Genomic DNA, 14,313 nt, shown 5'->3' with positions numbered 1-14,313 from the left:
AATGAAAGCTCCAGACTGATTAGTTCTATGATCCATTAAGTTTGTTTGGCTTCCTCAGTAGCCTTTTCTAACACCAAAATTCAAAAGCACCAGTTTACTATCACTCCCATAAAGTGTGACAGGGAAAACTATTGTCTGGATGATTCTAATCTTTGTAGCAATGGCTACATCATGGGCACCTGAATAACCTTCCAAAAGTCTTCATTATTACCTTGCTATTCTGCAGTGTATTTACTTACTGGTCCATTTATTGTTGATAGACAATTCTAAACCCCACCAGAAACTATCCACTATTTCAGTATCATTTCCAATTCCAAAACTGGTTCCTGTATCAGTTATTGTCGTATGACTGCTCTTCTTTTCCTTATTTCACTAATAATTAAAACTATCTTATCCCTGTTTTAAGTAGTTACCAATCTTTATTTTCAACAAAAGATTCTCCCATGAGCTGTTCAGAGCATCCAGTAGTTTGTCTGACGAACACTATACAGAAGCCTGATGATCGCAGATGAGATTCTGCCGAAATGTTGCTACAACTTTAAAAGCACAACTATAATGATGTGGGGAAAATACCCAAACAAAGCTGAATACCATGTAAGCACCCGCGAAAACTTAAGAAAACATATACATACACACACACACACACACACACACATATATATATATAAAACATAAGTAAGCTTAAGAAAACATATATATATATAAAAAACATATATTTTCTAAAATATATATTTTCTTAAGTTTTCGCGGGTACTTACATGTATGGTATTCAGCTTTGTTCGGGTATTTTCCCACGTCATTATAGTTGTGCTTTTAAAGTTGTAGCAACATTTCGGCAGAATCTCATCTGTCACCATCAGGCTTGTGTATTGTGTTCGTCTGTGAGTCAGACTTTTACAGCCGTTTCAGTTTTAAATTTGGGGCTAGCCTACTGCTGTGCCAGAATGTTTTCTTCTTCATCCTGATTGGTTGGGAGTCTTGGTCTGTGTTTATTGGTCTTGGAGTTTGCTGTGTTCTGCTTGATTGGTGTTTCTAATATCTTCTGTCTGTTTTGTGGCTTTTTTTGTCTTGATTGGCTGGCAACATTATGTTCCTGTATTGGAGGCTTTTAGTGCAGCTTGGCTCCGAGTAAATGGACGGCTATCATTTATTAGGAAGCTAGGTTTCATCTGGGTGCCTGGTTGGGGTGTGTTTGAGCTGGAGGTATCAGGGCATCAGAAAAGGTGATGTCCTTATGTCCATAGATCTGACAGAGGCGCACTTACATATTCCTATTCGGCCTTCCCACTATAAATTTCTACAATTCTGTTATAATAACCACCATTTCGAATATGTGGCTCTTCCTTTCGGACTAGCATCTTCCCCCAGAACCTTCACAAAGGTTCTCGCAGCTCTTGCTGCTCATCTCCGAGGTGTACCTGTACGACTCCAGTGTTACCTTGATGATATATTAATTTTGTCATCTTCTGTTCATCAAGCACTCAGAGATACTCAGACCACATTACAATCCCTACAACAACATGGGTTCTCAATCAATTGGAAAAAGAGTCAATTAACACCATCAACTCAATTAATCTATCTGGGGGCAATCATAGATATGGTGGAAGGCAAATTTTTCCTGCCACCAGATAGACAAAACAGCATCCATCAATTAGTTAAGGAGATCAGAGTTCAAAAAAGGGTACCTCTAGCTGACCTATCAAGATTGTTAGGCAAGATGATCTCATGTATATCTATTATTCCTTGGGCCCACCTCCACACTAGATTCCTCCAGTGGTTCCTGCTCCCGTACCAGCTGGCTGAAGCAACTCCAAATACAAGGTCAAGTTTCCATCAAAGGTCCTCATATCTCTCCACTGGTGGACCAGACCAGTCATAAACAGAGGTTGTCTCTTCAAAGAGCCCCACAGACTTATCATCACCACCGATGCCAGCCTGTTTGGATGGGGAGCTCACTTTCAATCGCTCACAGCCAAAGGCTGATGGTCCTCCATAGAACAGTCGTGCAGCATAAACTGGCTGGAGCTTCGAGTAGTACACCTGGCTCTCCGCACCTTCCTTCCACAGGTACGCAATCAACACATACTAATATTGACTGACAACGTAACAGCAAAAGCTCACATAAACAAACAGGGGGGCACACAGTTGAAACTCCTCATGCGGGAAGCGGAGCGCTTGTTTCGTTGGGCGGAGAGCAACCTACTTTCTATCAGAGCAGAGCACATTTGGGGACTGTCGAATACACAGGCAGACTGGCTAAGCAGGGCCATGATCGATCAGTTGGAGTGGTGCCTCCATCTGACCCTGTTTCAAGAGGCGGTCAGGACATTTGGACAGCCGGTGGTAGGCCTGTTCACTTCCCCCCTCAATACTCAGCTCCCGAGATTTTTTTCAAGGTACCCCTCGCAAGGAGCAGAGAACTTCAATGTGCTCCACTGCCATTGGCCCCCGGGACTTCTGTATGCATTCCTGCAACTTCCACTGCTTCCCAAGGTCATCCAGAAGCTGCTAGACGAGAGGGCGGAGCTGCTTCTAGTAGCTCCTTACTGGCCCAGACGGCCGTGGTTTGCAGACCTCTGCAGTCTATCGGTATCAAAATCATGGAGAATTCTGCCGGACAGGGTCTTGCTAACCCAGGGACCCCTTCAACATCCGGACCCTCAATGGTTGCACCTGACCGTCTGGAGGTTGAGTGGAGTCATCTGAAGAGTGAAAAGTTTTCCAACAGAGTTATCGCCACCATCCAAGCCGCGAGATGCCCCTCAACAACTCACATTTATAATGCCATGTGGTCCAGTTTCTGCAAATGGTATACCAAGTCTCAAATTGATCCCATCTCTTCATCTGTGGCTCAAATCCTAGAGTTCTTACAAGAGGGGCTTGACAAGGGATTATCACCTAATACATTGAAAAGACAGGTGGCGGCCTTGGCGTCAGTTATCACTTGTGAAGGTCTACTATCTCTTTCCCATCACCCATGCATACAGAGTTTCCTTCGAGGAGCCACAAATTTACGCCCGCCAACGGTTCACCATTATCCCACCTGGGACCTTAACAAGGTCCTTCTTGCACTCATTAAGTGCCCTTTCGAATGCTTAAAATCATCAAATCTCCAATTTCTGACGTATAAAGTAGTTTTCCTCGTAGCGATCACTTCCGCTCATTGTATTTTGGAATTTGCAGCTTTGTCGATCAGACAAGATCTTTGTGTCTTCCATTCTGACTGGGTGGTCCTTTGTCCTGATCCTACGTTTATACCCAAAATTAACTTGGCTTTACATAGGGCACAAGAGCTGATACTTCCTAATTTTTGTCCCAGACCATCCCAAGGGTTGGAACTACAATAACATTGGCTTGATGTGAGGCGAGCATTGCGAATATATATTCACCGCACAGTGACTTTCAGAAAAACAGAAGCGTTATTTGTGTCGTTTCAGCCCAACAGTCAGGGATGCAAGGTCTCATCTTCTACAATAGGTCGTTGGCTATGGGCTGTGATAGCTAAAACATATCAGACTCAATCACTACAGGTGCCCAGGAGCATAACAGTTCATTCAACAAGGAACACCACAACATCGGCAGTGTGGGCTACACAAGCACCAATAACTGAAATTTGTCGAGTCGCAACCTGGGCCTCTCCATTGCCCTTCATTAGGCATTATAAAATAGACGTGTTTGCATCCGTTGAGGCCTCCTTTGGCAGAAAAGTTCTGCAATGGGTCCACAGGGACCAGGAGAGGATTCCAAGCCAGAAAGAGTCCCTCCCGTAGGATGGTATGTCCCACTACTGGATGCTCTGAACAGCTCATGGGAGAAAGGGCGTTGGTACTTACCTGACACGCCCGTTCTCTTTGAGCTGTGAAGAGCATCCAGCCCCACCCTTTTTCTATCTGGTGGGATCCTGTTTTGGCCAATGAACTGTTAGGGTATTGGGGATGAGGGTGTTTATTTCGCTCGTCTTCGCTAAAACTGGGGAATGCTGGGGAGGAGTCCCGGGGAGGAGGAGCAGCGTTCCACAAATTAAGCCTAGCCTAGACATGCAGAGACTGAAGCACCTTCCACTACTGGATGCTCTTCACAGCTCAAAGAGAACGGGCATGTCAGGTAAGTACCAACACCCTTTCTAATCACCTCTCTAAAGGGATATATACAACTTCTACATTTGCAGAAGTTGATTAAAAAACAAGTGTGTGTATGTATGTGTGTGTGCGTGCCAAATTCTTTATACATGTCCAAGCCACATCATATTAAAGCACATTGTATTTATATGCAAAGCTCTTTTCCAACAGGAGTGTAACCCAAGTATGCATAACAAAAGAGTGCTTGTAGAGCAGAAAGCTTTACAAGGTATAGTTTGAAGCCCAATTCCCCAACTTACAAAATAAGTCTTTAATTTGGCAAACATTTGCAGGAGTTGATTAAAACAAAAGAGAGAAGGTTTTTTAAAAAAACAAATACATAGAATCCTGCTCAAGATACTTCACTGCAAGTGCCACACAAAAATGATGGCCTCAGCAACAAGTCATTTATATTTGATTCATAAATCGAAGATTAACTTCATTTTAAGAAAACTCTTGCATATATTTCATACAAGTTAAACATATTTATAGGCACATATTGGAAATATATTGAATGTTTGCTCTAAATTATTGCAATATATAAGTATAAAAAGAGACATTTTAAAAACTTTATCTAATGAGATATCTGTAGAAACCACATCAAAACAATGAATCATAATTTTGAATTTAATATGAAAAATACAATGATTCTAGAGAATTCTAGAATTACAGACATTATTTCTGAATTCTCTGTTAGAAGGCAGCTAGAAAAAATTGTTCACAAATATTCTAAGTACATTTAAGTACTTATTAATATCAGATAATACACAGTGTAGTTAATAATAACCCCATCAATAACTCCGCTATTGATGTTTTCTTGTTCGTGATGGATATTTTCTTGTTCATGATGGAATATATGTTAAAATGTGAGATCCTTAGTTACTGGCTGAGCCAACATGCTATGTGAATAATTTTACTCCCAGGCAAGTCCACTACAGGTACCATAATTAAAGCTGGTGCTTTTTGGCCCATTTGTTCTTCAAGGTGTCCTTGGAGTCCTACAATATAAACAAGAGATGCAATAACACTTTTTTATTCATTCACACTTTCAAAATTTCATATATGAACAAATCATATTATACACAACTTAATTTCAAGTAATTAAGACTGCAGCTCTATATATGAATATGACCCATCCAATCAAGTGAGATCTGATTCTTTAAATAGGCATACGTCCGGGATAACTTAACCCAGATAATAAATGGTGCCAAGATAGATGTTTATGAAGATAAGCTTAGTAGTTCATGATCAAGAGGACGACTTATATTATTGGGACTATTGCTGAGTCTTGAGCTGTTCAATTATGGGATTATTTGCTACGTATGAATATAAATGATTGGGGAATAGTATTTCTCAGCTTCAACAACTTTAAAATGAGTGGACTTCAGCTTCCAGAATTTCTCAACTAGTTGAAGTCTGCACATCTTAAAATTTTTGAGGTTGAAATCCTTGTCCTCTGTTCTTGCTTCTGCCTTGGGACAGGCAGATTGCAAAGAAAGTACATGATAATCAAAACTTTGTTTTTCCTCAGATGTTTCAGATTGTTCAGATTGCTGTAATTACTTTACAAACATGGATGCTTGTAATATCATATATGGAATTGATTATTAATTTGATTTCTATGGAAATGCTGCATAGTGCTTGGAGAATGGGATTTATTTTTCAACCATTTCAGTAAAATAAAATAAATTGCCACTAGAGCTCAATTCATTTGTGTGCCATTAATGCAAAAAACAAAAGAAAACAACAACCCTATGCATCATCAAATAATTGTTGACTCCTAGTGATCACATAGATTTTCTCCATAATGACCTGTCCCTAGCCTAGTCTTTCAAGAGTACATCCAGCATCATGTAACTGAGTTCATTCTCCTTGCTGCAGGTCATTATCTTCTTTTTACTTCCAAACCTCTTCTATAATTGCAATCAGTCTTGCAAGATTCTGTTATTATAACCTATCTCAACAAATATACTTCTTGTCTTGTTGGATGTATTATTTATTGATTTATTTATATTTATTGGCTGCTCAACTCCAGAAGACTGGAGTTGACTTTGGATGGTGAGTTGATTTTCTGATCCTGAGTATGTTTTACGTATTTTCCTTCTTATATGCAACAGAATGGAGTTGTTGCTTATGAATACTTTCTTGCTTGTCTGTGTTTCTTATGAATACTATCTTGCTTCTCAGGACTTAAATAATGTTTCAGTCCCTGTTGCCTAGGTAATGGTTATTGCATATTTCTGTTAAGCGCATTTCCTCAGTATAATATAATAGGTTCCAAAAGTGATACTGTCCTTATACAGATACTCTTCCTCTTCAGTGGGATTTGAGTCATGCTGCATTATTCCTCACCACTGCAGCCTGAGACTCCCCATTTTTTTTTTTGCTAGCCATTATGCCTCTTACTCTCCAGTTCTTTTCTACAACACTACAGTATCTTGCACACACTACAGAGCAGTGGTTGTAATGTTGAACAGTAATCTCATGGTTAATTTTTTGGGAGCTGGGGAAAAAGGCATTATTTTGTTGTTTTTATTATTAGCTTAATGTTAACTCATACAAAGGAGCAACAAAAGCTTCTCTTAATAGTATGTAACACACACACACACAAACACACAGAATTTCCTGTTTTTCCCCACAATGCTTTCAAAACAGGTCTACTTTGAAATAAATGCCACTGGATTTAGGAGGCAAAATATTATTTTCTCCCATTATCTATAGGTTGTGAACAATTTGTGCAGCATTTTTACACTGATTTTAGCTTTGTAAAGAATAGAGCAGTCACATCATCATCCAATGTCTTCTCATGCGAAGTCACAATGCTGGAAAGCTGTTAACGGATGGAAATGGTTGATATCAGAGGTGAATATTGACAAAGCTAGACCTAAGATCAATAATCACCATAGAGGTCAAAAGGACTTCATGTTCCATGTTCAAAACAGCTACTCATTTTATGTATTCCATCAATATTCTCATTAACTAAGCGGTATTGGAACAATGAGATAACTGGAAATGTATCTGTGCTTACAATCCTTATATATTTGTTAAATAATTATGAGGTAGAAAGGCCATCTTTAGCAGAAATTGCCCTCATTTCAGTGAAATCCCTTGTACTTTCATTATCTATTTTCATTGGATCTTGGCCAAAACTGTCACTGGATGGGAGCTATTCACTAAAGTGTGTTATAGACATCAATTTTTCTAAAAGACTGCTATTTTCCTCCTCAAATTATTTAACAAGATTTCTTAAACATATAATGAAGCAAATAACAAAATCACTGCGTAAAAATGATAATGTATCTTACTTTCTGAGACAACAACTATCAAATAGAATGAAACTTTCAAAGTGAAATTTTGTGGTAGGCAATGTCACATTTACATTTTAAACTTTGAAACTGTCTGTTAAATCACAAAAGTACCTACACTGATTGCTCTGTACTTGAAAAGAAAATCAATGAACATATTTGACTTGATCAGATTGTTTAGCTGAAGTCTGCACAAGTTATATAAAGCCTATATACATTTGAAATAATACTTGTAACTTGGGTTTTAGATTTTGGCAGTGGTTTGCTCTCCAAGCTTGTTTCAATTTAAATTCTGAATGTTTTGTTACCAAACCAGGTAACATCAGCAGCAGGATTTTCTTATCTATTCTCTTCAGCTTATAAAAGTCTTGTGTATCAGTTTGATCAGTTGATTGTTCATTTGGAGCTATATTTAAATTCTGAACAGCTAATTGGTTCTCTTGTTGATTGATTTTTCAAATAGTCTGGTTTCTTACCCAAGTCTAAATATACTTTAGAAATACGGCTCTTATTTTGGAGATGGAGCAGACACTAACAGCAGCAGCAACAACAAGATTTTTATCCCGCCTTTTAAAATATATACTGTATAATTGGTCAGATCAAAGCTGCAAACATATCTAATACTCTTGCTTCTTCTTTTGCCCACAACAACAACCTGAGGACTAATTGCAATATTTTCTTCCTCTTAGCTGAGGAAGAAAATATTTGTTTCACAAGACAACACAATTGTTGATAGAATATGTGGGTTGTTTTTTTCCTGGAAACACTATGTTCCTTTCTCAGATATTTCCTCTGCATTTAAACCAAATATACTGTAATATCATTTAATACATGTCTTTAAATCCCAGAGCTAATAAAGCTCCATTGCTGCATGTGCTATAAAGACGCTTCACAGTGGATCAAGTTCCTAACAGTCAACTAAGAGTTCCAGTCCCAAAAGAGGTGCCCCTGGTGTGCTGAGCACTTAACCCTTCGACCAGTACCAACATGACTATTCACAAATTATCGATGTTTCTAAATCCCTGGCAGATTGCAGACAGGTCTTGTCTCCCTTGAAGCCCAAGCATATGGCTTCTAATGGGACGGATTAAAGGGGGAGGGGAAAAAAACCCACAACCAAGCACACATTCAGCCTTTGCCACATGAACATAAAGCCACAGAAATAGGAGAAGGTGATTCAACTGGACTGAACACTGCTAAATACATGATTAGCCCCTTGTTATGGATCATTCCCATTGATCTATATCTGGTTTTGCAGTACAGTTTAATTAAAGCTGTCTGGAACAAGCCTGTTCCCTAAATAATCAGCTATGCAGTGAAAATGTGAAACCTGAGGAAGGCTTGGGACCCTTTAAAGAAAAACCAAAACAAAGTGCCTAATTGACTTAGTGTTTAATAACAATAGCAGAAAAGAAAGTATATTCTGGAAAATTCTCTATTCTTTTACAGTCTGCCAGGATCGTGAAACCCTAACTTTTACCCCTATCTCAGCTCACTTGTCTTAAGTTTGTTTGGAAATTGAGTTATTCAAAGAACCCAAAAATTTTATTTGCATATTAACTGTTACAGAGTAAAAAAAAGTTTTAACAGTGCAATCTTGTTAATAGCTGCTCAGAAACATGTAGATTTGTATTCAAATTTACTTTCAGATTTGAGGGAGTTTACAGCTCAGAAGCTGTCAGTTCTATGGCATGGGCCAACATTCATTTTTCTCTCTCACATATTTTCTTTATTTTTATTCCTTTAATTTGGTGACTGTCTCCATATCCCAGACTGCTTTTAAGCGGTCTCTTAGCTATCAAGAGATTTTCAGGAGGCTGCTGAGAGAAACAGGACATAGGAAAATCCTGTTCTGTGCACATGAACCATTTCATTCACAACAGGGAAGCTGTGAGTGAGATGGATGGTCTCTAAATTGGATAAACAAACTAAGATGGAATTTACATCTCAGTCTACCCTTATGACTATCAATTAGGGAGAAAGAAAAATGGATGAAACTGACTTCATAGCTGTTCCACCTGAACTATAGTAAGAATTCTACCACATTGTGTATATTGCCTTATTTCATTATGTATTTTCAATTTACCTGAAAATGCATTAAGAGAAGTTGCATTCTACAAATGAGATATAGATGACAAACTGTGATAAAATAGGTTGACTCTAAGGAAAATGTTTTAGAGATTGTCATTTCAGATACTAGTATATTATTGTACTATGATGCTCAAGAAGTCACAGAAATGGTGCTGCATGTGAATGAAAGTGGTCAGCTTTAAACCTACAGCCATTGCGTACAAAAGACAGCATAATGGAAAGAGAGAGAGAGAAAGCAGGGTGCTTTCCAATCAGTGTGATCACAGAACACATCTGTATGGGTGTGTAGTTTCTTCTCAGAGATTAATCAGGTAGTGTGGTAAGTGCCTAAGTATTGTTATGATGCTCAGGTCCCAGGCTGATAAAATTTCAGGAGAGAAGCATTTAAAAAGCATCTGTACATCATCAGGGAAGAGTCCTCTGGTTTATCAGTTTGTAAAAAAGGTAGAAGAAGAGAAAAGAAGGACTCCAACCTGCTGTATGCTGTGGATATGTCGGCAGCATGTTGGGAAAATAATTTAGTTCCTCAAACTGTTGTAGTTTACCTCTTTCTTGTTAATCTTGTACTATAAGAGATTGCAAGTACTGTGGTTGGCAAAAGTTATTTTCAGTTTGAGACAGAAGTAAACAGCTTAGCAGCTGCCTCTATGTGGTGAAGAATGGGTGCATCTGTGCTACCCAAGTGTTTGTGGTTTTGTCCTGTTACAACTGTATGTGTGGGTGCACTGAGAAGTACAAGTTAAGTTATATGGTCTCCAGGAACAAGGAGGGACTTAGAATGGAGAAGTTGGCAACCCAGAGGAGAAAAATCAATTGGGGATCCTTATGTATTCTTCTACAGGTGTAGATACATGTGTATTACAAGACTGGAGAAAGACAAACTCTATGATGCCTAGGCTTACATTTAACCACTACCATTCCAATTTTAAATAACATTGAAATTGTTTGATCCAGAAATAAGGGGCCTTAGAAGAGAGCTTAGAAAGCACAACAGAAGACAAGTAGGAGACACAGAATTTAAAGGAACAAGGAATTAAGAGAAGATTATGATGAGGAAAGTATTAGACCTGATTGAGGCACCTCTTCCGCCATTAGCAACCTGTTCTACAATTAAAAAGTTTCAGAAAAGTGTTTCTACCTTCTGGGCTTATATCTTTCTCATCTGTCAGAAAGAGATTTCTCCTGCGGTTTTCCCCAGACTACAGAGCACCGTCCTTCAGGAGTTGCATCTTCCACAATTCTTTCCTTGCTTTTAGAAAATCAATACAGATATTTTAATTGTTGACTTTAATATTAAATTTAAAATATGTTTCAACCTTATTATATTCTGTATTTCAGTCACTGTTGTCTTGGATGTCTTTGAGATTATCTGCTCCCTTTGCTATCTTCTAGAACAGGGGTGTCCAACCTTGGCAACTTTAAGACTTGTGGACTTCAACTCCCAGAATTCCTCAGCCAGCTTTGCTGGCTGAGGAATTCTGGGAGTTGAAGTCCACAAGTCTTAAAGTTGCCAAGGTTGGACACCCCTGTTCTAGAACAAGCCAAAAGTAAAGCTCTTCTAAAAGGCATATGGATTGCAATGCCAGATTATTTGGGTTTATATGATTTATGGTTATATTTTCTTATTTTTGCTTTTTCTTATTTGTTGGAAATTGCCAAGAGTCTAGTGCAATTGGTAGAAATATAATAAATAAATAAATAAGGCTTAATATTTATTTCTTAATATAAGAAATAAATATCCTCTCAACTTTCTCTTTGCATTTTATACATCGACCACTCAAGTTTTCCCCCCTGAAAACAAAGACCAGCAGCTTTCTACTTTTTGCTAGGAAAAGAAACTTTAGTTCTTGCTTTTATGTAAAATTTGCATTCTCTTCACAGCTTTGCCTGTCTTCTGTAAAAACAGTAATTTTTTTTAAAAAAATTGCAGATTTCTTGATTATATTTTGGAATCTTGGTGGGCCACTCAATAAAACCATTTTAATCACACAAATAAAAAACCTATGCATAATGTGCAGAAATTCTTTACAATCAGCTAATAAAAACAACATACATATAATAGTTGAATTATGCCCAATTAAAACTGTGCCTATATGCTGGCTAACGTGAAAAAAGATACAAACTGCCCAAAAGCAGCCAATTCTAATTACTCATGCAGCGAAGTTAAATGGTGCTAAGTTACAGAAAAATGTCTTTCATTTTTGTATTCAGTGTGAAGGACTATAAGATGATTCCCCTCCGATCCCATTAGCATTGGCATTCTTTCAAAAACCAGAGCTATACTGCCAAAACCGTGGGGGCCAGGCCACTGAGAAATGATCTTTGACTGTTCCATTCTGGGGGCAATAAAGACATTCAATCATTTTATCACCTTATTATAAACATTACAAGCTTGACATCAAGGTGCTGTTGGCATCTGAGCTATAATGATGGTGAATAGAAATATCCTGGGGAGGAGGGTATTGTTTTTCCCCTGGTTACCACTCACCTAATTCTAATGGAGAGATGCCTCCAGAGAAGGACCTGCAAAGCTGATCTTAACTGGCAGGCAAGTTTCTATGGGATGTGAACAGGAGGCAAAGGGCAGTTCAACAAGCAAAGAAGAAACCAATGTGTATGGCACAATGCTTTCCGAGTCAAGCCATTTATTTAGGAGGTAAAAATCTCCTGAATTTCTCTTAATGCGAAGTATATAGTTAATTATTAATATATTTTTTCTTCAAGGCCTGGAAAAAAAAAAGGTAAAAGCACATATGTTATTTTTAGAGTTAGTTCAATTATGGGCCTGTCAGCATTGGCAGTATATCCCTTCATCAGACCACCAAGCTAACATGTTTTTTTCCGCAGAAAGTGTGCTTAATGACCAGTTTAACAAAAGATATTTCACTGTGGGCGTTAATTAGAGCTTTGTGGACTCTATAGGATTTGTGCGCACTAAACCCTGTAATTCAAAGAAAAAGGAGTGGGAACATACCAGCCCTTCTTTTAACAATGACTTGGTTCTGACTAAATCTGAAACAACTCAGGAAGAACTCAGGAACTCATCAATTCATCTTGGACATACTGGTTTGTAATTGTCTTGAATCTGCAATTTTTAAATTTATTTATTAAACCTCTCACCAAGGCGTCTCTAAGCGGCTTACAGTCATATAATTAAAATATGACACAAAACCTATAAAACAATAAATAAAAACCATGCACTTAAATTTCAGATCAAATTCAACGAAGCTAGATTGGAGTAAGGAAGCAAAGTGCACATGGGGAAGAGATTGTGGTGGTGCTGTGTCTGTCTAATCTAGTGTTTTTTTTAACCTTCGCAGCTTGAAGATATGTGGACTTCAACTCTGCTGCTGGGGAATTCTGGGAGTTGAAGTCCACATTTCTTCAAGCTGCCAAGGTTGAGAAAAAACTGGTTTAATCCATTAACCACCTCCAAAATGTCACTTCCCCATTGGAGTCTCATGCCAGTTGGCTGAGGCAGGCCCTCAAGGCCTTTCAGAAGGCCAAAAAGATGGGTGGCAGATCTCACCTTGAGGAGGTCATACTGTTCCAGAGGGCAGGTGCCATAGTAGAAAAAGTTCTTCTGGAACTCACCAGCTGAAATTTATTGACTGACAGGTTCCATAGAATGCTTCTTCTGTGGTGCAGGTGGGAAGACACCCTGGACCCATGCTATGAAAGGCTTTAAAGGGGATAACTAACACCTTGAATTGGACCCAGAACACAGATTTTACTGCAATTTTCTCAAACCTTACATGATCTATCATAGCCTGGTATGTATACATTGTCAAAAATATTCCTTTGGATTGATTTAGGCTTAGAATTAATTATGCAATGCTGTAATGCTGATTTTTCCCCTTCCAATAAATTTTTTACAACCCAAAAACTATAATTGTGCATTTTGAGCCACACAGGTAGAGAAACACAGGTAGAGAAATCATAGCTGTGACACTGAAGGCTGCTTTTCAAAACCAACTGGACCAGAGGTGGTGTTCAGCAGGTTCTAACGAACCAGTAGCAGAAATTTTGAGTAGTTCAGAGAACCGGTAAATAACACCTCTGAGTGGAGATTTTACAGTATCCTTCCCCTGCACGCCCACCAAGCCACGCCCACAGAACCGGTAGTAAAAAAAAATTGAATCCCATCACTGAACTGGACTTTCTTGGTTTTCTTTCCCTTGAAAATGTTTTGCTTGTCATCCATGTTCTGAAGACACTTCTTGGATGAGAAGCGAAATGTTTTCAAGGAAAAACCCCAAAGAAAGTCCACTTGCCTTTTGAAAAAGCACTTTTGGAGCAACCGTGACCTGGATGACCGAGAATCTCCATAGACATTGCTGTGACAGATGTGTAACTGTTGATAACCATATATAATCCCAACCCTGGCTAGCACTGAGATCACTAAAGCACAATTTGCAAAATCTGAAAGGTGAGAAGTAACGCTTTTAGATGAGAGAGGGGAACTTTGCTAGAGCAATGTTTTGAAAGCTCCTTTTCTGCCCCCTATAAATCACCGTTTTTATTCCAAGGGAAGGCCATCAATCTGCTGCCCCTCCTAAGTTAGTGTTCACTTTCTTTCTTCCCCCCATCCCACTGCCCTAAGAAGTAGCTGCCATGAAACATACCGAAGCAAATATATCCTTTAACAGATGCACATGGTTGCTGCTGTAACAATGCCTATTAGGTGATATAATATCCCAGGATGGTTTTAAAACAAGTAATAAATTTAACATTTGCTAGGTTTCATTATAATCTTGGGCAGGTAGTTTCAAAGCTGAAAATTTCTAGCACACAGGTAG

At 38.6% G+C, this 14,313-nt stretch overlaps 1 protein-coding gene across 1 annotated transcript in view; it reads right to left on the bottom strand.

Moving 5' to 3' along the window:
• Positions 1–4,724: 4,724 nt before the first annotated feature.
• DPH6 (diphthamine biosynthesis 6) overlaps positions 4,725–14,313 on the bottom strand; it is a 228,137-nt gene continuing 218,548 nt past the window's right edge. Inside the window, exon 15 of the mRNA XM_026664539.2 lies at positions 4,725–5,116. Coding sequence (XP_026520324.1) covers positions 4,998–5,116 — 119 coding nt within the window. The 3' untranslated portion in view covers positions 4,725–4,997. The remainder of the gene's footprint in view (positions 5,117–14,313) is intronic.

Source organism: Notechis scutatus, chromosome 1 (genome assembly GCF_049901735.1).
Source record: "Notechis scutatus isolate UNSWTSFEM ecotype Mainland chromosome 1, rNotScu1.2, whole genome shotgun sequence".
Lineage (NCBI taxonomy): Eukaryota > Metazoa > Chordata > Lepidosauria > Squamata > Elapidae > Notechis > Notechis scutatus.
This window is presented reverse-complemented; position numbering and strand designations above follow the sequence as displayed.